Source organism: Strix aluco, chromosome 2 (genome assembly GCF_031877795.1).
Source record: "Strix aluco isolate bStrAlu1 chromosome 2, bStrAlu1.hap1, whole genome shotgun sequence".
In the NCBI taxonomy this organism is placed as follows: Eukaryota; Metazoa; Chordata; class Aves; order Strigiformes; family Strigidae; genus Strix; species Strix aluco.
In genome coordinates this window covers 111,117,723-111,141,844 of record NC_133932.1, presented here as the reverse complement: position 1 = coordinate 111,141,844, position 24,122 = coordinate 111,117,723, and the positions used below count along the sequence as shown (strand labels likewise).

The 24,122-nt window shown below is 41.2% G+C and overlaps 1 protein-coding gene across 1 annotated transcript; it reads left to right on the top strand.

The window, feature by feature from the left end:
* The first annotated feature begins 10,206 nt into the window (after positions 1–10,206).
* Positions 10,207–17,999, top strand: RFXAP (regulatory factor X associated protein). Its single transcript, XM_074816732.1, has 3 exons — positions 10,207–10,794; positions 13,444–13,551; positions 16,376–17,999. Exons 1-3 carry the CDS (start codon positions 10,207–10,209, stop codon positions 16,484–16,486), a joined length of 807 nt encoding a protein of 268 aa, XP_074672833.1. The 3' UTR covers positions 16,487–17,999.
* Positions 18,000–24,122: the final 6,123 nt, after the last annotated feature.

Sequence of the window (24,122 nt, the reverse complement as noted above, 5' to 3'; positions counted from 1 at the left end):
ACAACCCCCAGCAGCGCTACAGGCTTGGGGAGGAGTGGCTGGAGAGCTGCCAGTCAGAGAGGGACCTGGGGGTGTTGATTGACAGCCGCCTGAACATGAGCCAGCAGTGTGCCCAGGTGGCCAAGAAGGCCAATGGCATCCTGGCTTGTATCAAAAATAGCGTGGCCAGTAGGGACAGGGAAGTGATCTTGCCCCTGTACTCGGCACTGGTGAGGCCGCACCTCGATTACTGTGTTCAGTTTTGGGCCCCTCACTACAAAAAAGACATTGAATTACTCGAGCGTGTCCAGAGAAGGGCAACGAAGCTGGTGAAGGGTCTGGAGCACATGTCGTACGAGGAGCGGCTGAGGGAACTGGGGTTGTTTAGTCTGGAGAAGAGGAGGCTGAGGGGAGACCTCATCGCCCTCTACAGCTACCTGAAAGGAGGTTGCAGAGAGCTGGGGATGAGTCTCTTTAACCAAGTAACAAGCGATAGAACAAGAGGCAATGGCCTCAAGTTGTGCCAGGGAAGGTTTAGACTAGATATTAGGAAGTTTTTCTTTACAGTACAGGTTGTTAGGGGTTGGAATGGGCTGCCCAGGGAGGTGGTGGAGTCCCCATCCCTGGAGGTGTTTAAGAGTCAGGTCGACATAGTGCTTAGGGATATGGTGTAGTTGGGATCTGTCAGTGCGAGGTTAACGGTTGGACTAGATGATCTTCAAGGTCCTTTCCAACCTAGATGATTCTGTGAAAATCTGTGTAACTATTTTCATTGGTTTTGTTTCCTACAGAATTTTGCTCACAATTTTTTCTGTTTTAAAAATCAACTCTTTATACACATGCTGTGCATGTTTATGTGTAGTATGTATTTTTATAATTACTGTTTAGGGTAATCTTTTTTTCCACAGCAACTGCAATTAGTCTTGGTTACTGGTCCACCAGCCTTCCACTCCGTGATTAATTCTTCTTTCTCATCATCTGGCACTAACCAGTGCAGCACCTTTCATGTAAGAAAATTACTCTCTCAAATTTTTAGAAAGTTTAACAATGTCTTAGCACTGGCAGTCTGAGTCCTCCCTCCTTGGTGTTCTACACTTTTAATGTAATAGGGTGATGTTTTTGTTATAGAATAAACTGTTAAAAGATCAAAAGTTTTGTTGATCTGCCTGACTAGAACATGCTTGAAAGACCACTACTTTAAGCACAATCAATTTATTATGTGGGAGTAAAGAAGCAGATAAGACTAACAAGGCTAGATATAGGTTAAAGAGCAACTCTCATGGATTACATTAATACACTAAGTAGTGCTGGCTGTCTTGCCTGTCGGCAAGCTACCAAGAAATTAAGGATATTATATACAAGCTCACGTTTGATGCCAGTGTAAATAAGCCAAACACAGCTGCAATTGGTCACGTCATTGCGAACATCTGACACATTTACCCTTGTAACAAGAGATCCAGGTCATGGGCAAACTAGGAGGACTAAACACAGTAAAATAAATTATTCGCCTTCAGGGATATCATTGCAGTCAGTAGTGGTGACTAATTTTCATGTTAATGTTTCTTTTTCTTTTTTTCTACAAGCAAGATGGATCTTCCAGACACCGCCTGAATAAGTAAAGGCATTGTGACTTCCTTGACAGTAAGGCTGGACTTGTGGAAGAGAGTCTCAACAAATAAATGGCTTGTAGGTCCATACTCTGCTTTGAGTAGTATTTGCATAGCTGTCTGGAAGCTGGCAGGGTTGACTTTGTTGTTACTGATTTCAGTGTGGCTGCTCAGGCTTTAAATCAGAGCTGAATTTGGCAATTAGCAGTCCTTCATACTAGATAGTAAACAAACATATATAGGCATAGGTTCACTTTATTAATACTGTTTCAAAAACAATCAAACCAATAGGGCCTATTTAAAATAGATTAGAGGGCAGACTGTAACATCTAGATTCTCTGCATCTAAAAATCTTTTGCAACACAGGCAGTTTCAGAGGAGCACAATGATCTAAACTTCCATCTTGTGTTTATTATCTAAAACACAGCATTTGCATTTTTCATCACCACTAATGAAGTCCAAAATCTGCATCTGTGTACTCCTTACACTGCAGACGGTCAATTAGCTTTATCCTCAAAGCACTGGCCTGGAGGTACCAGCCCTCCACATTTCAGGATAAAGAAGAGTAGAGGAACTTCTTGGTGGAGTGGCAGCACCAAAGAGAAGCAAAGAGGAATAGATTTACAGTTTTCAGACTTTAACATGTATCTAAACATGACTTATAATTCTTCATAGAGAAAAAGAAGCCAAGCAAGAATTACCTGGTCCTCAGTCAACTTTCACACATTACTTGGAATAAAATTGTCTTCACTAAAACCCTTGTGTGAAGAATAATTCATAATAAGAAAGTAATACCATGGGAACCACTTTATTTATTTCATAGCATTGTAAGACAGCTGCAATATAAGGAGGAACATTTAGAAGTAGTGAGAACTTTTTTATACAAACTATTCTGTTGAAGAGAGGCTAAGTCATTATTATCCTTATGTTAATATATGGGGAGCTAAACAAAATTCCTCAATGGTTTATGCATGCTCAAATTGCATTTTAAACCCCCAACTCTGCTTTCAGTAATTCAAATGCCCAATTCTATATAGAATGGACAAAATGGTCTAGAAAACTGAGAGTGGAGGGCAGAAAAGTCTAGGCTGCATATTTTTCCCTTCCCTTCCAAACACAATCCAACGGATGATCAGGAGGGTCTCACTGTGGCACAGAGTGCTATAAGACTGCTCGCAAAACAGTACAAAAAAGGATGTTGAATGCTAACAATTTGTTAAGCCTACAAGATGATATCTATTTAGAACACAAAATAAACTTCATAATTACATACATAAAAGTCCTTAGGAAGGACTTGTCCTTACTTTCATAATTTAATATGTGAAGATGTCTCAGCGCTTTTCCCATGTTTCCCGTATAGTTATGCATTGATCCCTCTACTTTGTAAGGCAGACTTTCAGACTCAACAACTCATTTTCTCCTCTAGGACAGTACCTATGGCCCTTGGGAAGTGAGGAATCCTACTTTTCTGCAAGTCACTTACCCCATACCACTCATAATGTTTATTACCTATCGCCAACTCATTAAAAACATTACACAACACTCCACCACTGCAGTCCAAACAGCTTGACTTCCCTGTGCTGAATGGAGTTACTGAAAATCTTCAGCAGTCACAGTGACGCTGTTCAAAGGGGAACATTGTGCTCTGCTTCTTTAAGGAGGTGGTCTCCTCTGAGTGCTATGGCTTGAAGTAACACGGTAACTCCTTCACAAAGCTCCATGAATATCTGCCGCTGCTTTGAAAAATTCTGGATCTGAAGCTGAACATCTCCAATGTACAAGGCAACATAATCTTCACTAATTTTCCTGTACCAGAATATGCAACCAGTAGTATTATTCAGCATAGACATTAAGTCTGCAGTGACCAAATTAACTTCTAGTTTTCTGTATGCCAATAGCTGCTTCTAAAATAATAACCAGGATCTGGATAGAGTCTGAGTGTCTGCTGAATAGTGGCAGCCATTGATCCCAACTGGGAGAGGTTCAGCTCATGATTCAAAACATTCATCCTTCTGGCTGCAATGGATAAGAATTATGCAGAAACAGATGTGCCTCAGCCAAACAGGTTGACAGGCTACAGGGACTTCTGGGTTCACAAAAAGCTTCTGAAAAAACACATGGAGTTCTTTTGCCTAGAAATGGCTTTTGAGACTGAAGTACAAAAAAGTTGGTGATATGCCTCCAGAAATACTTGCATCAGGTGTATGTAGCTGCAATGCCAATGTGGTAAAAAGACTGTAAATACGAATGCTTGTGGTGAGGTTGAGTGACAGGGCCAATAAACTCCATGTCTGAGAAAAATGTTTTGTGTGAAGTAGCAGTCCCAGAGCATACGGTAACTAACCAAGGACCTGGCTCTAGATGTCTGAAAGAGAAGAAGGATAAAGGCAACCAGAATTAAGAGGTATAAGCAAATGACTAATGCTTTGATGGCCCATTAATGACTCCCTTTTGAGCTCTCTGAGGGCTGGTCTCAGCCTCCTGTATGTGGAACTAACTCAATCCAATTGTAGGTCTGGGCCCTGACTCATCCAGAATTACGCTGTTTAAACCTCCAGCTTTAACAGAATGGCTCTGAAAACAGGTGGGTCCCCAAGGTGTTTCCAACAGACTGTTAATCCTGGATGCTTACAGGCAGGCATTAAGGTCCAAATTAGACATGTTCTTGGTTGTCAAGATGAAAGGCAGAGAATAGGTGTATGCACACAGTACAAAGACAGTACACTTGTCTAGAAAATGTTATTCCTGTTCCTAAATACACAAGTTTGTAACACCAGTCTGAGAAAGGAGAGAAGAAATAGCTTCTTAGGCACAGGTTCGTTATTTTCTGAAGATCAAGCCGTGCTTCAGTCCTGCTAATTCCATACCCTCCCTCCTGCAAAAATGAGTCCGTTTCAATCTCTGATAGTCTGAATCTGATAATACTGAAGTCCCTATATATGAACTTCCTTTGTACCTCTATTTGCCAAGCATTTCAGAGAGAACAGGAACAAGTTATTGAGCAGAATACAAGAAAAGAGTTAAAAAGCCATGAATTTGACTGCTTTTTCCCTGACTTTCTGTAAAGGAGAAGAGCGGGCTAGCAAAGCATGTAAATGAGGAGCCTACAAATCTTATTCACTGACAGTTTTTAACATGCAATTTCATCAACCAGGGCATTTTGACTTTCCTATGTCAGGAATATTCTACACTTCTGTCCTTTCTCCAAGAATGGGTACACTCTCCATCACTGCAGTACAAAGAAGACAAAGGGATTGTGATTCTCTTATTTTTTAAAGAATGGTGGCTTAAACAGAACAAATCAAAACAAAAATCCCCGACTTCATATTGAAAAAACAAAACAGAAAAAACTCTGTGACTATGTAGAAGAATTGGCAAAGCTGCTATTTCACGGCTTCAATAAAGTGAGAGAAAAGTGTGCAAAAATAGCTCCAGTTCAAGAAAGAAATTCCTGTTAATGGGTTAGAGCCATTCTCATCTATGAAGGGGACTCTCAAGCATGAAATACATCTTTCAGAAAAACTAGACACCTTTGGTAACACTTCTATGTGAGAACTGTGTGGCATTAAATCAAAAATAGAAAACACAAATTTTGCTGTCCAGATAACTATGCCAGAATTAAATCTTCCCACTTGAAATGACACGTAAAACCTATTTATGAGAACTATACAGGAAATACTTCACTGCTTGATTAGACTGAGAAAAGACTACTCAGAACACAACCTGTGTGAGTAACTCTATGGTAGAAGTGACCCCAAGGCATAACTCCTTTAGATCATGAAAGAATGTCAGCACGAAGATCAAAAAATGTGAACAACATTACGAATTGTTATAAGAAAGGAAGGAAAAGATGCTGACCTTCTAATGCAGGTATGTGTTATATTTGTCAGTCACAGATGTTAGCAACTGACGGAGCAGCTAATATGACATATTTCCCTGCCAACAGAGGATTGCTTCCTTTACCTAGAGCTTTGCTTCCATCTAGTTTTAACTTTCTTAATAAGTGAGGCTCTCTGTTTCTACCAGAAAAGAATATTTCATAGTCTAAAACTCAGCTCATTACTTCTTTTTTTTATTTTTGTAAATTTACCCCATTATTTATGTTTACTGCTTCATTAAGCAGAGTGACTATGCCTACTTTTGCTACAGCAAGCAATTTTCTTCTCTGTTATTCACGCTTTCTTGGCTATAAGGAGAGAGATGTTATTTTAAAGTAGGCCTGAATCGAATGATTTAAATTGAGAAAGAATCAATCTGTGAAACAGTAATAACTAGAATTAGCAGATACTGACCTCTGCCAAGGTGATAACTGTTCCATATCACAAAGGCGTATATCATGACTCACACAGAACAGGAGACATCTCAGGACATATTCAAGGATGCTGGCTCTGCATGGGAAGGGAACCTCCAGAATGACACTGATCCTGCTCAGGTGCTAAAAACAATAAACACCCATCCATTCACTGCGAATGGAAATCACCTAGGCTAACAAAATGGGCTCCAGATAAGGTCTACTTCAGCAATTGAAAAGGGCATCAAGGAAATGCTGTTCTGAGATTTAGAAGTGTTCTAGTAATTAAAGCTGTTTAGAGCACAGGGGATAATAAATGTTCAATGTGAGGTTCAAGGCATATTCTAACTCTTCTCCTGCCCACTTTTATTCAGCTCTATTTGTGATCGTTTTTATTATATTGTAAATGCTAATTTATAAGCTGATTATTTTATGTCTAATTAAATGTAAATAGATGAAAGGGGAGACTTACTTTCAGCACTTATTTATCTGTTGTCACGGGACAAAGGTAACCATGAAAAATGAGAAGGGCCTGGAGAAAGAAACCCATTTCTGATGGCCATTTTATATCATACATATACTGAAACCAGAATACATATCCATAATGCAAATCAGACTTCTGGGTTTTATTTCCATGATTTGCAAAAATTAATTCATCTGTAATTCATAAAACCTAGTAAGTTTCTGACTTCCTAATATTGTTGGGAAACAGAAATACGTGAATAGTGTAAAACGGTATGTTTATAAGATTTGATAGAACTGGCATCAAACTTTTGTACACTTATCTGAAAACCATGTTTCAACAAACTGACTACAGTTGCTTAAAATCATTTGCTTTGCTATTCATGGTAAGACTTCAACACTCATTGTTACCTGGAAATTCATATCAGTGAGCATATTGATCACACTGCACCTCACCTTCCTGTGAGGGGAGGTCTGTTCTGAGGCTGCTGAGTTTTTGAACCTTTCAGTGACTGTATAAATCACTGTGCAATTTGACTTGAACCCCAAGAGCAGGTAGGAGGAATAAACAGATTGCTAAGCAGTAAGAGATACAATAAAGTAGAAAAATCTCTTGGCTATATACTTGCATTTTGATTCCCTCGTCAAATAATGTTTTTAAAAAGATGTGCTTTAAAAATTATTAGTTCTCAGCCTCCTCCAGCAGTCTTCATTCCCTTGTATCTTTCAAGTACCTTTCACAACTGTTTTAAAACACATAGCTGTTTTAAAACTCCTTGACTAGACCTCTTTGTTTTGTAATACAGCAAAAAGGTTGCAATTTGCATTTAGATTATGTTTTCTTTGTAGGGAAATCAACACTGGATGTATGAATTTCACAGTCCCACTTCTCACAGAAGTTCTTAGTATGGCCTGTGCTCTTAAAACACATGATCAAGGTAAATGCACTTCTGTGTAAAAGACAGATAAATAGATAGACAGACAGACAGATAATGAGTCAACAGAATTCATATCATCACTCATAGGATAATGTTGAAATAACTTTCACAATTTGAAAATATTACTGAGCTATAATCATTAGTACTATCTTGGTCTGTAAGTAGGACAGATCAGCCTCTCCAAAGACAACTACCTTCCTTAACCTTATCCTGTATGTGTTTTTTTAATACATGTTGTTTCCCAAGGCAATTAAGAACTGGAACAGAAATCTAAAACATTAAAATGAACAATTTCACAAACACAAATGAAAGAGAGAGCAGAAAATTACAGAATCTATTTAAACAACAAGCTGTCAGCCTATGGACAAATGAACTTATTAGATTTCAATAATCACATTTGGCATCTCCTCTTAACTGCACCTGGGAAGGCAAAACATGATGCAGCTGCTCCTGGCTGGATGGCAATGATGACTAGGGACCAAATTTTCCAAACATGACCTTCCTTCTCCAAGAGCTGGATTGCCAGAAGTGCAGCTCAAGGAAACTAATACTTTGCTTGATTTCTTTTCCATCACAATGTCTCTCTTTCTTGAGCAAACCAGGCAGAAAAAAAGAGCATCAAGGGCAGCTTTTTAAGAAGGGCTTCATTTGTTAGCTGTCACTAACTTAATTCCTATTTATGTTTCTGTGCCCTCAAGCAAGCAGATGATAAGATTCTGGGGTAAAAAAAGAATTGGATAATACTTCACATTGCAGCCCAGTAATAGGCTTATTAAATATCAAATCGATTTGCTAATTAACCCCCTCAATATCTTTGTAAGGTATTGTTAGTTTTCAGGGGGTGTGGGGGGGTGCTGTTCTTTTTTCCTCAGATGAGGAAAACAACAACTAAGGAGTTGAGTATGCTTCCAGTGAGCAATGAGATCCCTGTGTGTTACCAGGGTGTCTGGGGCAGAACCCAACCGATTCAAAAAGAGAGGCAGTTTTCAGCAGAGCATTTGCTTGGAAACCTTCACTCTGGCAATAATTTTCTCATTTAGCCTTGAACTGCTTCAATCTACTGGTCTGACTGGACCACAACAAACCTAGCTGTCTCAGTGGGGCTTCAGAGAAGTAGTGGGGAAGGACACAAGCAACTTTTCTTCCCGGGATTTAAAGGGTATCAGTTACCCATTTCTTATTTGTATTTTAATTAGCTATAGCATGGATTTGTGCAGGAAGTGTGGCTGGAGAAAGATGTTACTGTTTTTGATTCATTATTACTTTGAATTTTATTTTAATTAATGTCAGGAGCACTTAAAATTTTAAGTAGGCATTCTTTCAAGATGCATTTAAAGCAAAAGAAATAAACTAGAATTATTTCAATGGAACCACAATATGAAAAAACCCAAACATTTACTGGCAACCTCTGCCTCAAGGAGCTCACATTTAAAGAGGTAAGAGGCAGGAAAACAAGGTTACGTGTAATTTTTACGTTTCACTACTGGCACAGATGCAAGGCTGAGTACTAAAGAGAGGGTCTTGTAAGTTGTCCCAGCATGGCTGTAGCAGAGATGAAAAAGATACTGAGGCAGGTGTGGGGAAAGTAAGTCCCTACTGACAAAAAATAAATAGTCTGTAATTCCAGTTTAAACAGTAGAGCTGGGAGTCATCTCGCCCATGTTGAAGGTGATTGGAGGGTCGAAGGCGATGAGGACAGAGCTACTCAGTTCACTGTGATTTGTCTAGGACATCATTAGCCATTTTGACAAATGAGGGAGAACTGTATTGCAACATGATCAAGGGTGAAACCGAATGGCTACAACTGTAAACAGCATAATCATTTACCTTAATGACAGGAAAGGGGAGCTGTGGTAATTGCCGGAGAACACATGGGGTCAGCACCATTCTTTAATACAGGACAAACTGATGTGTGCAATGAGAAAGGCAAGAACCCATGGAGAGTAAAGAGGAAAGAAAAATGAAGAAGGGCAAACAGCAGGTGATCAAGGAGATGGAAGTCAGTGGGACGTCTCTGCAGGAGTGAGAAAAATCCAGTGCCTGTGACACTGAAAGACAAAGTAGGAGAAAAACTGAAGGTAGCCATGATAGTTGCATTACAAGTAATTTTCTTCTTGGAATAAAAGGTAAGACCTTTGTGGAAGAAAGGACTGGACTGAGGAGTGAAACAATGGCTAAGATTACGGATACAGCATTCATTTATATCACAAAGATGTTTATTTAGGAATAATGTATTTATAACAGCACAAATTAGGTGAAGATGGTTTTAGCTGCTCAGATGAACCTTGTAATAGGGAAAAGGTGTCCAAAGAGCCATGCAGATGCCAGCCAAGGAGAGAATCAATACCCAAATGAAAGAAAGAAAGGGCAAGGAGCAGCAAGTGGGAAGCTACAAGGGCAACAGCAGGCTGAAGGCAAGAAAAAGGCAAAGTGGGAGAGGAAACCAAACTGCACCCTCACATCCCCACTCGCCAGCAGAGTGGCTGGAGAGCAAGGACACAAGCACAGCCCAGGGACGTCGCTTGTGAAGATCATCATCAGGACAGTTTTGGTCCGGACAGCCATCACAGGAACGCAGCAGGACAGGAGGATGAGCAGGCTGACAGGGCCAAACCACACTGGTGCCTTTGCCATGGCCCCAAGGGGGTTCTTTGCACTTGGGAAGACACGAGGGCTTCATGGTAGTGGTGCTGGCACAGCCTCACGGCGAAGTCCCACAGACCTGCCCAGGAGGCTGCGCCGCCATTACGGGGGACCGATAGCTCCCCCTTCCCCTCAGCACCCCCAGGCGCGTCATCGCGCCACCCGCGCCTAGCAGCCGGGCGTGCTCAGCCCGCGCATGCGCGCTCGTCCCGCCTTGCGACTGGCAAGATGGTGCGTGCGGCCTCACCCCCTTCCCCCCTCTCCCACCCCCCGACCGCCAGGGCGCATGCGCGGTGAGCGCGGGGTGGTGGCGCGGGCGGGCGGCGGCGGCGCGGGCGGCTCGGTTACCGGCGCCCTGCGGGCCAGCCCCGCCGCCGCTCCCTCCGCCTCCTCCGCCTCGCCGCCGCCGCAGCTGGCGCTGCTCGTGATGCAGCCGTGCGGCGGCGAGGAGGCGGCGGCGGGGGCCGTGCTGCCGCTGCCGGGCGCCGACCCGCCGCTGCCGCCCTCCGGTAGCGGCGGCCTCATGTTATTCTACGAGCTGGGGGGCGACGGTGAGGCCGAGGCGGGGGAGGAGGCCGAGGCGGCGGGCGGTGAGAGCACGGCCAGCCCGGAGGAGCTGGAGGAGGAGGAGGCGACAACGGCGGCGGCGGCTTCGAGCGGCGAAACGGCGGCGGCGGCGGCGGGCGGCGGCTGCAAGAGCTGCACCTACGCGGGCTGCAGCGAGACCACCACGCAGGTGGTGAAGCAGCGCAAGCCCTGGATGTGCAAGCGCCACCGCAACAAGATCTACAAGGACAAGTACAAGCGTAAGAAGAGCGACCAGGCCCTGGGGGGCGGCGGGGCGGCCGCTGCGGGGGCCGGCCCGCGGGCCGAGGTGAGGCACCGGGAGGGCGGGTGGCCGTGGCTTGGGCCTCAGCTGGGGCCTCGTCCGGTGACGAAGTCGGCGGACAGCCCGGCTGCCGTGTCTTCCTTGGGGAGCAGGGGCTTCCCCTGGGACATCGGTTTCTGAAACACGGAGTGGGACCTTTCTGTCCAGAGGAAAGGGAAGAAAACTAAGGACAGTCCTAGAGCTTGCTCTTCCTCTGGTGCCAGAGCAAACCCCGTTTCTTTTCTCTTTTCTGATACAAATTACAGCGAGTTATAACTGTACCAGAAGATTCCAGGAGAAAAGGTCTTGCTAAAAGACGGTTCGCTCTGTAGCATGTGTTTATTTCACAGGAGGAAAGATGAAAGTATAGATCTGAGAGAGATCTCAGTCTTCTTGCCCAGTTGGTTTTAAAGTCACAAAGGCCATTGGGTATCAGATTATATTGTATATAAAAACGAGTTGTGTAGGTTCTTCAAGATACCAATTGAGTTTTTTTCGTATTAAATGGCAGTTAAACATTTAGACCACTAATCATACTTCCTTTTGTAAAATTACGTGCATTGTTTCGATGGGGAAATATTGTCAGTGGGAGAACTGATGCTAATATTCAACTTTTTAGATAGTTTTTTTTTTTCTACAGCCAGGATAACACAGTTCCTAGTGGCCACTTATACTGAGTTACCGTTTAAGATCTTGTATTTAGGTGATGTAGAAAGAGGGAAATGGTTCTACTTTTGAAGGTGCCGGCTAGTTTGTGCTTGAAGGGACAAGTATAAAATAGTGGTTGCCAGAAGAAAAAATCTTACCCAGCACTCCTGCTACAAGGCAACTCTTTTTTGTCAGCACAGCTGTCTCTGGAGTTGTGTGACTGGGAGCTGATCTAACTGCAAGCTAACCATCAAAAAACTTTTTCTGTTTTTCTTCATATAAGTATAATAGTAACCATACTGGGTGTCGCACCAAAGAATCTTTTTGTCTAGCTGTAAAAGCTGCCGTGAAGCAGGTGCATAACAAGGCAAGTATGTCAATAGCAATGATGCTGCTAGGGAATATTCTCCCAGCTTTCTCCTTCAGCTCAAAGGACTTGCTGAGATAGATGTGGGTTTTCTGATATATTGTAACTCTTAAGTGATGTCTGTTCGGTGTACTTTTTCAGATTTTTGTTGAACCCTTGTAAACTCTCAGCACCCATTTCATTCTGATAGTTTCTTCAGGTTTGCTACCTTGTTTGAATGATCTCCTTGTTTTTGAACCTGGCTGCTGTTAACTTAATTTGCCAGTTAGTGTTTATATTAGAAGATACAGTGAACAACTGATTCCTGTTCCGTTTGTGACACTTACTTGGTAGGCTAGCCTCTAAGTTGTTTCTTTCCCACAGTGAAAAGGTGTAGCATGCTGGTTTCCAAGTAAAAAGTTACGTACTTTTTATCCTTGTTGCCATTTCGTGAACCTTCTCTTAGTTCTAGTAGCTACTTCTCTTTTAGATTAAAGAACAGTAACTGCACACAGTATTCAAGATGTGGGTGAATTTTAGATTTATATACCGGCATGATTTATCCTCTCTTTATTTCCTAATAATTCATCATACTCAGTTCATGATGTGTCTACACAAATACTTGTGCTAGTTCAGAAAAGGGGACAGTATGGGAGAAGGGTAAAATTGCTGCATTTCATGTAGGGATGGGTTAAGACTTTTTGAACTGTAACATGAAATAGTGGTTATTGCATGTTGGAAGAGAGCAGGCTTGCTGCTTCCCGTTTTCTGCAAGTGCAGGTTGGTTTGAATGTTAAGAAATTAAGGCGTGAACTTGTGGAAGAAAGCAGCATATTTAGTGCTAAACTTTGGGTGCTTTTTTGCAGTAGTGTCTATCAAAGCCCCACAAGTTGTCACTGGGGATTCCTAATAGAAGTTTTATTTTTCACTTCTGTGGACAGGATTGAAGTGAGAGATACTTGGGATACTTTGTTGTTGTTCTTGCTTGAACCCTTTCAGGTAAATGGAAGCATCAGTAAGTTGTGAATTTAATACTCATAAAATTGGACACTGGTTGAAATTTTCCAAACAATTAATATTTTCTCTACAGTAGATTGTAGACCATGTTGTTTAGAAGACAGTCTAATTCATGTGACGGGTGATTGTGCAAGGAACAGAATAAACTTGCAAAGAAAAAAACACGTAGACTTTACTGTCTCTTGCCTGTGGCTTTGACAAGTTCATAATAGTATTCTGAAGTATGTTTTGGTTTTCTATTAAAAGTATTATTGACATTCCTACTCAGTTGCAAATGTTAAATATCATTCACTTCCACAAGCTGGAGATTGAGCTGTTGTGAATGACTTAATTTTTAAGAAATGCAGTCAAATAAATTCAAGCCATTAACTAGCCATAGCAACTGGGTTAGTTTTGCAATTTAGAAGACTAACTCAGCTGCATCGCTTCACTGTGACTGATGAAAGAGTGAAAATAATGTGGAAAGAAGAGGCCAGTTCTTGAATAGATATGTTTCCATTTTTGTGCTGTTATTTTCCTCTGTGGATTAATGAGGCAAATTATTCTTTACTCTCGGGACTTTCTGCGGTGAAAAGTAAATGTATCATTTTATCAGGGTTTATAGTCTCACTCGTCAATTATTTTTTATTTTCTTTCACATACAGGATAGTGTTGAAGGTTCAGTTTCTGTTACAAAACAGAGAACAGGATCCATTGGAGATCGCCCAGCAAGACCTACTCTTTTAGAACAAGTACTGAATAAAAAGAGGCTGGTAAGTTTTGTTTTCTTAGAGGTTTTGAATTCAAATAAAGGCAGTGTGGCAGTGTTCAACTGTCACCCTTGTGAAAGATGAAAATCAGTTTAATTGTCATACACTACATGTGCATATATTCAAATTTGAAATAGGCTGCAGAGCAGATGTGTGTCTCAGCCTCTGAAGAATACTAAGGTGACTAAATTTAATAATCACTGCCACATTAACTGAAGTTGAGTGTTTTGGCAGTAGTAAATAGATGTCGTTATTTCTTTGGGGCAAATAGTGCTTATGCTATAACTGAGATGCTTTTGACTTGTTAAACCAACTTTGCTGTAAAGCTTTAGATAGAACAATGCATGGACTTTAGAGCTGATGTAAGCTTTAATTACTGTAGTCAGTTCTAAAAGTTATAGACCTATCATATCATACTTCATATTGCATATATATTTGTTGATAAAGTGAACTGTGTAAGCAAACAGTATGACTTATAATATTTGTAGGCTGCATGAATGGCATGTGTTGTAAGTTTTTAAACACTTCTGTTGATTCTTTAAAGAATGAAGCCCAATGAAAGTAAGTAATTCAGGACTTAGTGTTCCTTCGGCTTCTTCATTACAGCTTTCTATGTTACTGGTTTTTACAATCTCCATTATCCAAAAGCTAGTGGGACTGTTTGCCTGTTCTCTCTGTTAGCTATGCAAAGCAATTTAACAGTCCTCATTAAAGTGCTGTAGTGCTTGTTCAGAAATTTGAAAAGACTATTTTTCATGTTATCTGTTGTTCTTCATGCCCCACTCACTGAATTGTCCCCTTTCCTGGCTGTTCCTGTTTATGTGGCTGTTAATTAAATTTGAAAGGTATATTAATGAAACATTATTTTTTCTAGAAATACAACAACCAGAAGCTTTTTAAATAGATGTTGAGAGCTTTTGCAGTTATGTCAAGGTTCTTCAAGATTTGAGGTTTCCTTGCAGTATTCTGGTCAAGTGACATTCAGATTCTCCTTGATCTGGTTCTTGCTTCTCTCCTGCTCTCTCTCAGATCTGACTTGGTTTCTCTCATTCAGCATTATTTCTTCAAGAATTTTTTCTTTGTTTTGTGCATATCTACACAACACAAGGCCTGAGGGTTACGTGGTGACCCAGAGAGATCTCTCGCGGCCTGTTGCATCCAAGGCTGTTCCATACCTCACGTTTCTGCACCTGAAAGTGACTCCACGTCATTGATAGCTGCCTGCGGGTTTATCACGTAGAAATGCCAAGTCATTTGTGCTTGCATATAAGTTCCTTGCATGTGGTTAATCTCTGTGAGGACAGGCTTTTGTGGTGGCCCATGTGTGCCTGGATGTGCAGCTTGCACTGGATAAAGATGTAGAAAGCAGAGGCAAGGGGCTGAGAAGCAGCAAGTTGTGGATGGAGAGCCTGAAGCACCTTAATGTCATAAAACAGCAGCAGATAAAGACCTGCTTGCTGCAGAACTACCCTGTGCAGTGAAGTGACTTGATAAAGCTAATGTGCCCTAAGGAAAAGGTGGCTGCACATCTGTTCAGTGAGCCTCTTTGTTGTTAGTAACTGCTTTTAGTGGCCGATTCACTAACCTTAGCTATTCAGTGTTGCTGTAGGTGTGAGGTATATGCAGAATGGTTGTTTTCAATTATAATCTCTGCAAAATTGCCCCTAATAGCATAAAGTTCTAGACCCTACCCTAGAAGTTGTTGGACCTTTTGAATGTAAACCTATATTACAGAGTTGCAGTACCTCTTTGGTTGCATCAGTGAAGTGACCGTGCATAATGAGCAAGCAGTCTTGGGAATTAATTCAGCTGAAAAATAACCTTTTTCCTGCATTAATTTTTGGAAGGATCCATTCCCAGCCTGATTTGTCATTTGACCTTACAAACACTTGTGCTGCCACCATGCAGGAATGAGAGTTACCAACTGGAGCTGGATCACAGACTGCAGCTGTTCAGGCCAGGAGCCAGATGCACATAGTTTTAGATACTTTTGTCTTTTGACTGAAGGCAGAGGGTTGGTTGCTTTTTTTTTTTTTTTTAAATGTTGGAGAATTATTGAACACTCAGTTAACATAGAATCATAGAGTATCTCGGTTGGAAGGAACCCATAAGGATCATTGAGTCAAACTCCCTGCTCACAGGACGTTAAAAATAACAGTGTGACTAACAGCATTGTCCAGATGCTGGAACTCTGACAGGCACATGAGCTTTTCTGTAGAATTGCAGTATTTTATTTATTATAGTATTTTTGAGCTATCTGCAGTGGGAAATGTAGAAATTGGCTCAAAACTGAAGCACGATTGAAAAGTGTTTGTTTCCAATATGTCAGTAGATTAGTTCTGTTTGCTATCTTTATGTTTTTTGCAATACTGTATATTCTTTACATTGTGAATCTGCTTTCAGGATGTGTATTAATGCTGCTTCTGGTTACCTGCTGATGTCCTGAAACAGTTTCTAGATGTTTTTTGTGAGCGTGTTTTGTAATTCTTCAGCATTTAATTGAACTCTCATATGGGTGTACTGGTTTGGGCTGGGATAGTTAATTTTCTTCACAGTAGTTTGTATGGGACTATGTTTTGGGTTTGTGACGGAGACAGTGTTGATAACACAGTGATGTTTTAGTTATTGCTGAATAGTACTTCGTCCCACTGGTGGGGGATTGAGCAAGAGGCTGTGAGATGCTTAGTTGCCTACCGGGGTTAAACTGCAACAATGGGTAATGTGCAAATTGACTTAATGGAAAAAAATATTGTAATATAAATATAATCACTATAGTGTCAATTTAATATATGTGAGTTCTTTAAAGTCCGCTTTCTCTTTTTTGCAGTCCCTACTCAGAAGTCCAGAAGTAGTGCAGTTCCTACAGAAACAACAGCAACTGTTAAGTCAGCAGGCTTTGGAACAAAGGCAGCAACAGTTTCAAGGAGCACCTGGGTAACCAGAACAGATCAGTGACCTGCATATAAGTCTGGTGCTGAAGGAGGAATAGGATGTGTATTTTATATAAATACAAAGAGTCTCAATGTTTAAAGGAAAACTAAAGTTGCTGCTGTTACGTATTTTACTTGTTTGCACTTTTGAGGTTTTGAGCTGCTTGGGTGTCTGCAAACTTGTGAGCAAATCTGGAGGAGTCTATTTTTTGATTGTTTTTAAAACTTCATTTTAATGTTTAATTTTTTTAATAGAAATTTGTTTATATTAGTAACGTTCAGCTGTACACCCTTTTCCTACCAAAGTCTTCCACTAAATTAACGTTTTTCTATATAAGGATTTACTGTTAAACAAGTCACTCTTTGATGACAATCATTGAAGTCAGTTACTTTCTATGGAAGTTTTGAAATAAAGTCCTGAATTTGAGCCAGTCCAGTGGCATGACCTAACAGCAATTGCTCAGGGATATGAGAAACTTATGTCCAGTAGAATCTTGCACTAAAGGCAAAGATAACATGCCATCAAGAAGTTGATCCAGTGGCCCAAAAAAGTGCAAATCAGGTGATCCTCCTGCTATATATTCATTATCTGCAAGTTGAGTAGGTTTGAAATGCTTCATTGTGTGTGCAAAGCATTTAAAAGTTTCAAAAGAGATAAATGGCAAAAAGCTTTAGAGAAGAATTGGGTGAAATGTATGCAACTGAGAGTTGGACCTTGTTTTGTGGAGTTATTTGTAAGGACCAACCTCTTATACATTAAATATAACTTAATTACAGATGAGAATATCACTCATTTTTAAGTGACCACATTAAATTTTAAAGCTTTTAACTCATAATAGCAAATGCATCCAAAAACTAAAATGTAATTGTGCATTTTTTCCTTTATGTAGTCTTTTTCTTCTAAAAAAAGTATAATTAAAATTCTTCTATTAAGAGAACTGATATCAACTCTAGTGCTAGACTTCTCAGGTTTTCAGCCAATTCAGATGAATTTGCAGTAGATTGGGTTAAGAATCCAAACACTGTGTTATGTGTTGAATCCCACGTTTTGTTTTTAAAACAAAGTTTTGTATTAAAACACATTTCTGAATAGAGGTTATCTGAATGGTGTAGGTGCTTATTAAAGTACTACTTTGATACTGCGACAGTTTGATCTGCTAAATAATCTCTCTTCAGGAGTATTTGTTAGTCTTGCGAATTTTTACAAGCTGTGCTTTGTGTATGTATAGAACTTGGTCAGTAGGGATTGATTGTATTTAGCATTGTGCAAGTTGTTCTTTAAAAAAGAAAATGAAAAACTTTGTATCAACAGTTCTGGACCAATAGGATTTGAGTAAAATCTTTGTTTTTCTTTAAAAAACAAAAACAAAGCCTGTCCTTCTTTGTTCTGTTAAATTTGTATGTTGGTTTTTTTCTATACTAAAATGGCTAGCTCTGGCTAGGTGGCATTTAAAACTCTTGTGTTCCAAGGCTGTTGTTACAGAAGGTTATTTTAGCTTTAAGTAAAATCAGATTACTGTTTTCAGTGTGTTGGAATATTTGTGAAAACATAATGGGCTGAAACTGTAGAACAGGTTATTTGATTTTGTTTTAAATGGTCATCTTACAAAATCATTTAGGTGAGCAGATCTGATTAAACTTTTTTTAAAAAACAGACCAACCCTCATGGTAGAAAAGGGGCACAGGGGATGTGTGGTAAGACAGTGCTGAACGAGTTGGTTACCTCAAAACAAATGAAACTTGCTGAAGATGTGCATAGAGATGTTCAGCACAGTGCAGCTCACCTATCCTGTATTTCTGGTGGTCTGTGATGGCAGTGCCTGACAGGCCGGTGCAGACAGCAGGAGATGTGCTGGCAACAGGGCTGCCCCGTTCAGGCAGGGTGTTGGGTGGGATTCCCAAGCCGTGTGTGAACTGCATGCCTCTGAGATCATTATGTCGTCTTCTCCCCTGCTTCTGTTGTTGCAGAACAAAATCTGAATTTTAGGAAGGTTTAAAACCTGACTCTGTAACAGTACATTCTTACTGTATCTCTTTTTCCTTGAGCAGTTTGAGACCTTCACAGCAGCAAATCTGTCTGCCCACTAACGTTGATCTGGTCCACAGCTAGGGCTTCTGTCGTAGGGCGGCATCACTGCTCATTAACTGCCTGTCGGATCAGGGCTGCCTCCTTCAAAAGTAAGCTGATCTTCAAATCTACCACAGGACAGTGAGGGATGCATATACTTTGTAACATGTAGATTTTATGCTGTATTAATTTGCAACCCATTTTATAGTGTCCAGCATCCCATTCTGCTGGGAGTGTTGCATCATCCCATTACTCAGTGAACACACCGATTCCTCTTGCCTAAGAGTGATGTATGAATAAAGGCTTTCTAAGTGCTGTGGTTACCAAAGCCACTGGTGATCAGACTGGGCCCTACAGCTTTCCAGGGCCAGTCTCTTTCAAAGAGAAAAACGGGAGACAACAAGGGAAAGAGCTTTTAAATCAGAAATATCTTTATTAACAGTAAAACACAAGACGTGAATAATCCCTTTTACAATAGAATAATTCCAGCCAAAGAAAATGGAGTGTGTTAAAAAGTGTATTGTTCAAACATCAGGCTAAATATGTTGACTTCAGCATGCCTCAAATCAAATGCAGCAGGAGGAATGCTTGTGAAAATGTCCACTTGATTAGCAATTGTTATATCTTTCTTGACATGACAGGGCATGGGACAGAGTACTCTGGGGCTGATCGGAGGACTCTGAGCTGCCCTCATCTCTCAGGCTCCTGAAACTAAGTATGTCTGAGATTTTTCATTCTCAAGAGGCAAGAGTCCAAGTAGTGTTCTTTATACAGCAATCTACACTGTTTTACAGATTATCACTAGCTGTGAATAATACTTTGTTCTGGATGGTGCAGATGTTTTGCTTTGATTCTGATGGAAAAGAGAGGGCAGAATTGTTCATAGACAGAAGTGACACTGTTAAATCTATGTATGATTCATGGTGCTTTTTGGCACAAGACTGGTAGCTTGTACTTAACACAAAAACAACGCACCTTGCTTGAATCTGCAATTTTGGCCCCTGGACTGCATAGAACTTTACAACCTTATGGCTTCATTGATCCACACAAAAAGGTTTGTTCCTTCACCACCTTGTCTCGCTTCTCAGCCCCATTTACATCACAGAGGTGATACTGAAATGAGGGATTAAATTGCTAACACTGATTTATCTGCAGAAAGTATGCTGTGGTACATTTAATTTAAAAAGAATTATAAATAATTAAAAACTCCAATTGCTTGAGTAAGTGAAAATTTATGTGAATGTTCATTATCTCTGCTCATCATTATGTTTGTTCCCTTGCTCTTGTTTGCAAAGCTTCTCATGGATGTAACTGAATTAATAAGATTTAACACACACTTTAGCATCAAAAAATCACTTTGAAACGTGATGTGCTCACTACTGTGAAAGTGCAAGGGGCCAGGCTTTACCAAGTTTTTTCTAGCTTTTCTTTGCTGACGAGGTCTGTATTTAAAATTATTAACTGGTCGGTCTATTTCTTCCTATGCTATCCATATGCAATATTATTTGAATACTAACACAGAATATAAAATAGCAGCATCCATGGATAATAAAAACACTATGACTGAAGACCTAAAAACTGTTCACAATTGGCTGCAGATGTTCACATTGGCTATAATGGAAGAGTAGCTGACTCTGGAGGACGTAGTGGTTACATCTACCTTGCATAAGAGACATGGCCTGCAAATTAGATTCATTATCTGTACAGGCACCATGTTTGCAAGCATGGCCCAGGTGCAAGTGGAAGCATCCTCTTGATGGGCCTCTCATAGGCCTCACCTCCCTGGCAGGAAAGTGTGGCATCAATATGGCAATATAATGTAAGGCACACCTGGGCAAGCTCTTGGAAAGCCCTGGGGTGAGCGGGTAACAGGATTCTGGCTGCTCCTGGCCACTCTGGAGCTTCCTGTGAGTAGATGATCAGTACAAACCAAAGGCTGTGTTTTGTGCTGGTGCACAACATGCAAAAGTGTCCGTCTGCACTAGAGACAGAAAGGGATTTCTCTCTGCTGAGCAAAGACTAAATGCCCCGCCCCCCAGAGCTGCCATTAGGAAGAAGCCCTGTTTCAGTGGCTGCAATGAAGCCTCCAGGTTGAGAAGCTTTTTATTCACAGATCTAAAGTCTCACATAATCTCTCTTCTGGCTGCAAGATGGGACCAACTCTATCAGGCTCTTTTTGGATGGTGACCCGACCTCTTACTTGCTCTCAGGGAAGCACACTTGTCTATTCTTAGTTCCTGCTATAAATGTGATTTGATGGGAGTCCCTGTGAAGGCTCCTGCTGATTCCACCTTCCTTTGGGCACTGCAATTTCCTACCTAAACATGAAGCAAGTTGCTTTATTGCCCCAGGTAGATTATATATCTGTGTCTTTCAGTCATGCAGTTTCTGTTTCAGACTGCAGTTTTCTTTGAGAAGCACATACTTGGATGTGCTTGTAGTGTCCTTGAATGGTTGCCCCAAAACTGAACTCCCCATTAGTCCTTCAGGAGGCAAAGGGTAATCTTGCAAGTGCAGTTCCAAGATACAACCAGAGCATACTCCCTGGATCACATGGAACACCATTTGCCCTAACATATCTCATGGCTTAACCAGGAGGCTGGCACACTCAGCCAGGCTGTGTGTACAGGAAGCACCAGATTAAGGATTGTGGTACTCCAAGCTGCTCCTAAAACAGGTCTTGATGTTTAGTGTAGATATGAATGTAAAAAGCTCCAGTGAACACAATGGCTGCCCAAGCACATGCTGCCTTGATACCTCCAGCGATGACCACTGACCATATCTGGTCATATGCTCCCTCCTCCCCAGTTCCTTCATTCTCTAAGTGCATCTCTGGCTACTGAAACCAACCATGAACTATAAGTCCTCTACAAAAAATCTCTCAGCCACTTCAGTGGGGTTTTCACTCACCCAGAAGGGCTTGGGTTCAGATGTTGAAGTAACAGCCTGCTCTCCAGGCTTCTCCAGAGCAAGGAACTCTTGCCTTTGACTTGGAGAGCACGTGGGACATGTTATGGTTGGTGCATTTCTGATGATATAAATCTATATTCTCAACTTTGAAAAATGGTATTTAATTACACTATGACTCATTAATCTTTCTTTATTGTGTTTGGTTTTGGTCTTACTAAGTTAGATTATGGGGAGCCAGGAGGAAAGGTGAATAGTACGGAGGATGTAATGTTTCTTGTGCTGAGCATCATGTAGTGCTCAAATATTCCTGAAAGCTATAGCTGCACCAGAGAAGTCTCTACTGGGCCAAGAAAACTGGCTTTATACTTGAGACCCTTTCAAAGTTACTACGTTCAATCAAGCTTCTTTATAAATCGTTTCCATCCAGGCAAGAAGCAAACAGGCTCTGCCTGAGCTGCCTCTGTAAATCCAGCTGTTTGTGCAACTCCTCAGTTGCTAGTGAGACTTTCTGGTTCTTAGAGCTTATAGGCAGAGGTGAGTGTTGTAAGCCAGGAAAAACAAGGGCAGATTAGATAAAGTTACAGTCACAAATGCTTGATTTTCTCCATTTTTAAGAGCTGTGCGGTAGAGATGATGTTTACAGTGAGAGATGTTTGCAGTGTTGATTTTATGCTGAGGAAACATTAATATCTTGTAACTCTGTCCTGCACTGAACTCGTGCAGAAATAGCTAAGGATAAACATGCTTCATCCTGAAACTGTCTCTGCAAACAGAGAGCTCTGGCCTGTGGCAATCAGTTATCATTGAATCTCTGCACAGACCCACAGAATAATGTAAATTGTAAGGGATTTGTGCAGGGCATCAAGTCTAACACCCTGCTCAAGGCAGGGACCACTTGGAGAAGGCTGCTAAGGGCAGTGAAAGTCTTGACACAGTACTTGCTGAAGAAATGTAAGGAATTTCCTTGACTCCAGTTGATGTTACCTGGGGCCACAGTTCGCCTGCATGTTGCTGATACATTATCCTTCAGACTAAGCATGGCAAAACATGAAACTCTCATAAGGTGTAAAAAGATGCTTGTGGCGTAGCCTGTGGTGGGGAGGCAAAGCACATGCTACGCTGCTGAACGCTACAGCCATTGCTATACCATACCTGACCAGCTGTTACAGTGCAAGGTTATGGGAGTGAGACGTCAGAGCAGCAGTGCCACTGGATGTCTCCATGCAGTCAGTGGCTAGATTTGCTTCTGTCACCTCTAGATGAAGATGGCACATTAACACTGGTGCTGCTGCAGAACTGGCAGCAATTAAGCAGTCATCTTCTCTTGACCACTTAATAGGAAAATAAGTGGTCTATGTACCATGATGAATGTGCTTTATGCCTCTGCCTGATGAAACTCCCACTGCTGCCTGCTGATGCATGGTACTTCTCCACAGAAACTTTCAAGAGGGTTTGAACTGTTGATGACTCAAAAACGTTTTAAAAAATCTGCCTTCGACCAAGTACTCTCCCTGTAAGTGGTTTTAAATCTCTCAGGAAGCCCATCTTCAAAGCTTGAGTATTAATGAGTACATTTAAAGGCTTTAAATTGACTACAGGTTGATAGGTTCATGAAGACCTTTCAACAGAAAATATCTCCTTACAAAATGGGGATACATTAGACTGAGATACAAAGTTACACTGCTGTAAATTATGAGAAACCTGAATTTTTAACTGAGCTCAATTCACATAGCGAAGTCTGTAAGAGACTTTGTTCAAAAAGAAAGGGAAATAAAGGGTTTATTAGCCTTATTTTTTATCACTGCATCTGGGCAGAGGTCATCTTCCTCTTTACTTGTTTGCCTCATCTACTGTTACCACTTCTCCCTTGTGATGTGAGCTCTCCCCCTCTCTCAGCAAGGAGCTGTCAGCTGCTTTGTGTTTGCGCAGCATCTCATACAGATGAGTAGGCCCGTAGAGGCCACCAAAATAGGAAATAGTTCACACAGTGATACCAGCCTTCCCAAAGGCTAACAGCTCTGAGATGGCTGTTGGCTTTGATTGCCCAGAATCAGGTGCTTCAATCCAACTTTCAGCAAACAGATAAATTTGCTGAAATTCACCTCATCCTAATGCAGACAGTTTAAATAGGTCAGAAGAATCATGCTCCAGAAATGCCTCTTAACTTACTAGTAAGGGAGTATTAAGGTGACTAATGAGATGCATGTGTGGACTGCACTGAAGCCAAATCCTATTTGTATGAGGATTACTATAGAAGTAGACATACAGGAAAGGACAAACTGCTCTGAATTTCCCAACTTCCATTTAAACAACAGACACTTACTAAGCAAGCATCATTACTAGGCTGGGAAAGCCACCACATCTTCCCTATGGCCCACCTCACCTACTTTTGGATATGTTCAATGTAACAGTCCACATTTGAGCTAGTGACCCTTATAAGTTCTCCTTATACTCAATGGGAAGGCATAAGCATGTTCAGAGCAGAGTGTATTTCACCTGCTTGAAATATCTGCCTTTTGATGAAACAAATGATGCCCCAGAGGAACCTGCTTCTCTTCACCGGCCATTCAATTTTCCTCTGCAGCATTGGCAGGAAAGTGGGTTCTGGAGCTGCCCAAGAGCAGATGCACCTCAGAATGTCCCCCTTTGCTCTCTGTGAGCAAGAT